Genomic DNA, 3,408 nt, shown 5'->3' on the forward strand with positions numbered 1-3,408 from the left:
CGAGCTTGACTCATTCCTGTAAAGATGCAATTAGGTAAGAGCAATTAGGTAAGAACACACACACACACACACCTGGCTGGGATCGGCAATCCCTTTCCCCTTGTGACCTCTATTTCCTTACCCAACATTCCTTCCCTGTCCCTAAGAACTTCCCACTTCACCTGTCCCTTGTTTCTTTTCTCTCTCGACATCCTTGTGCCGTGATCTGTAATCCCTTTTCCCTTGGACCTCACCTTCCTTACCCTACCTGCCCCCCTACCACCACTAGCCAATACCTCACCCCCCCCCCTTCACACCCACACTGCTTCTGCTATATATACAGGAAATGTGTAAATTCAGCAATTGTATTCTGAGGAAACCATAAGGCGAAACGTCAATACACACTAAGTCCCACATCGGTGTTTCTTTCTCCAGTTTGTCAACGAACAGTGAATCAGTACAGTTGCTGATATGCATATATACCTAAAAATGCGTGTATGGTCGTACTACTGCAAACTGGCGCCCAGGGTGGGGCACAGACCTGTGTACAGTGTGCCACGTTTTCCATACCCGCGATGCTCTCTCTCTCTCTCTCTCTCTCTCTCTCTCTCTCTCTCTCTCTCTCTCTCCCCTGGGGGGAGATGTGCGTCACCCTAGGGAATTTTGTTTCTTTTATGAGTGACTGTTATAAACTTTTGCTTTCATTTATTTTCTGTTTTTATTATATCTAATTATTACAAATATTTATGATTGTTTTACATATGGCGCCAGATGACCTCGCTGTTGCAGCACCATGATTTGTTTTCATTCAGCCATTCTCTCCCTCCTTCCTTCCCTCCCTTCCTCAATCTTTCCCTCAGCCTGATAATGCACTCAACAATGCCCCTTGCCTGCCTTCCATCTCTCTCTCTCTCTCTCTCTCTCTCTCTCTCTCTCTCTCCTGGGGGGAGATGTGAGTCGCCCTGGGGAATTTTGTTTCTTTTATGAGTGACTGTTATAAACTTGTGCTTTCACTTCTTTATTTTCTTTTTTTATTATATCTAATTATATTTATAATATTTATTATTGTTTTACATATGGCACAAGATGACCTCGGTCTTGCGGCGCCATGATTTGTTTTCATTCAGTCATTCACTCCCTCCTTCCTTCTCTCCCTTCCTGCATCTCTCCCTCAGCCTGACAATGCACTCATCACTGCTCCTGGCCTGCCTTCTCTCTCTCTCTCTCTCTCTCTCTCTCTCTCTCTCATGTACATCTATTCTATTTTGGGATACATTATGATTATTTTCTATTACATTATATTGTACATATTGTAAATTTGATTTTATTTCCACAGGCGATAAAAGTCTTGGGGATTTTTTTTTTTTTTTTTTTAAGAGGTGTCCCCAACAGGCCTGTTCCTCTATCTCTCACCGAAGAGTTACGATGAATCCTCATCAGAAGATGTTAGAGTGATAGTGAAAGAATCAAGGAAATGGTCAATCAGCACATCTCTCTTTGCATCATCTTCTTGCAGTTTTTCTGTGTGCCTGACAGCATCCTTCCAGTTCTCTGCTGTAATGTTGCTAATTGATTCATGGACGAGTGGCTTCAAATCTGCAATCCTGAATGTATTCCTTTTTGACACATAGCCTTTAACCTGTGCCCAAATCTGTTCAATTGGGTTATATTGGCAGTGGTAAGGGGGTAGGCATACAACCCTATGTCGGTGCTCTGAGGCCGTCCTGTTAATCACGAAGTTGGTATCGGCATCTGCGACGTGACGAGTCACAAGATGTATGAGTTCTGCCTTGAGGAGGCCTTCTGGCACTGTTCCACCCTTCTTCTCCAGCCATTCTCTGATCGTAGCTTTGTAGCTTGCAGAAGTTGGAGGCTTGTGTATTTTCCTTGGGTGATATGATGCATTAGCCATCACAATAATTGAAGATGGAGGAATGTTAGGTAACAGTTGAGTCTGAAACCACTTTTCAAGGGTGATGGCATTCATTTGATCATGATAATCGCTGACATTTTTTGCCTGGAAAACAAGGGTGGCTCCGGGAACAAATCCATTTCTTGTTCCGGCGTGCAGAAGAATCAAGCGGGCGCCTTTCCCTGTGGGCACCCTAACTCCTACAGCCTTTCCTGCATTGCTGTCTACCCGGCATTTGGAAACCGTGTAGTTCTGATTAATCCATGTCTCGTCTAAGGAGATGGTGTTTTTGTCCAAATTTCTAAGTGCCCTCATTTCTCTCAAGAATTTGCACTGTTCATAAGTTACATCACTGCGTTCCATTAGGAATCTCTGCCCATCAGCATTTGCATAGTGAAAACCGATTTTCTTTAGAACCCTTCTTAAAATCTCATGGCTGCCAGGATAGGAAAGGTTAGTCTTCATTTTCTCATTAATTTTTTCAAGTGTGGGGATTTCTTTCCTCTCATTAAAAATTTAAAACTGTCCTGTGCAGCTCACCTTCACTGAAGTTATCCAAAAAATCCCTAATGGATGTTGCACGTTTCCTTTTCTTGAGCGGGAGACTGATTTTCCTCATTATCTCTTGAAGCTTTGCAGATTCTCTCAACCGTTCTTTCATTGATTTTCGTTGCTGCAGCTGTCCGACAGGTAGCCTTCGAAATGTCATCAAGAATTCCTCCATTCTCCTTCTTCTGAAAATACTGCCCTATATTCAAGACAATGTCTTTAGCTTGGCTATGTCGGTGCGAGGAGTGGGCTGGCTGAGCTGCAATCCTGTCTGTATCAAGGACACAAAGGAAAGTGACACGAGGAAGCACTGGCCAGGTCATACTGGGTCTGTGTGAGTGTTGCCGCTCACGAGGGTTTAATGTATTATTTTTTTAACCAAGATATTGGCATATTTTTACTTATATTCCTGCACATTATCTTATAATCATTATTGTGACATTATTACCCACCCCAGAAATACGATAAAAGCCAATGAAAGTGACAACATTTTTTTAGCAACACTGTAAAATATGTATGCCACGCTTCTGTATTGCCGTGTAAATATTTTATACATAATAAATTTACTGCTCTTTCATATATTATACACATGTTAACACTGTATTCATATGTGTTTATCTTTTTTATGATGCCATTTACATATGTAACAGCAGTTTCACATCGCGGGTTTGGGAAACATAGCACCACTGTACACAGGTTTGTGCCCCACCCTAGCCACCAGTTTAGCGTATTACCACCATAGTGTTATAGGGGAAGACTGACATTGATCAATAACGGATGGGCTGCATTTAGGACCGTTACATAGAAGATAGGCTCAAATTTAACCAGACATTTTCCTCTTCATCCACACTACACACAGAAGATAGTATTCTCGTGGGTACAAGAGACTTGCATTGTTTCGCATATCCCTTAGAATGATACAGAATAAATCCTCTACAACACGTGCATTTTATCTCCATCACTGCTAT

At 42.2% G+C, this 3,408-nt stretch overlaps 1 protein-coding gene across 1 annotated transcript; it reads right to left on the reverse strand.

Annotated features, from left to right (window-relative positions):
- Positions 1–1,399: 1,399 nt before the first annotated feature.
- On the reverse strand, positions 1,400–2,254 carry LOC145405878 (uncharacterized). Its single transcript, XM_080277134.1, has one exon. It carries the CDS (start codon positions 2,252–2,254, stop codon positions 1,400–1,402), a length of 855 nt encoding a protein of 284 aa, XP_080133260.1.
- Between the last annotated feature and the right edge of the window lie 1,154 nt (positions 2,255–3,408).

Source organism: Coenobita brevimanus, chromosome 68 (genome assembly GCF_032717465.1).
Source record: "Coenobita brevimanus isolate Jiangsu-jjx chromosome 68, ASM3271746v2, whole genome shotgun sequence".
Lineage (NCBI taxonomy): Eukaryota > Metazoa > Arthropoda > Malacostraca > Decapoda > Coenobitidae > Coenobita > Coenobita brevimanus.

Bases quoted from the DNA above. Each gene is read 5' to 3' on its own strand.
- LOC145405878 (XM_080277134.1), bottom strand. From the start codon at position 2,254: ATGGAACGCAGTGATGTAACTTATGAACAGTGCAAATTCTTGAGAGAA.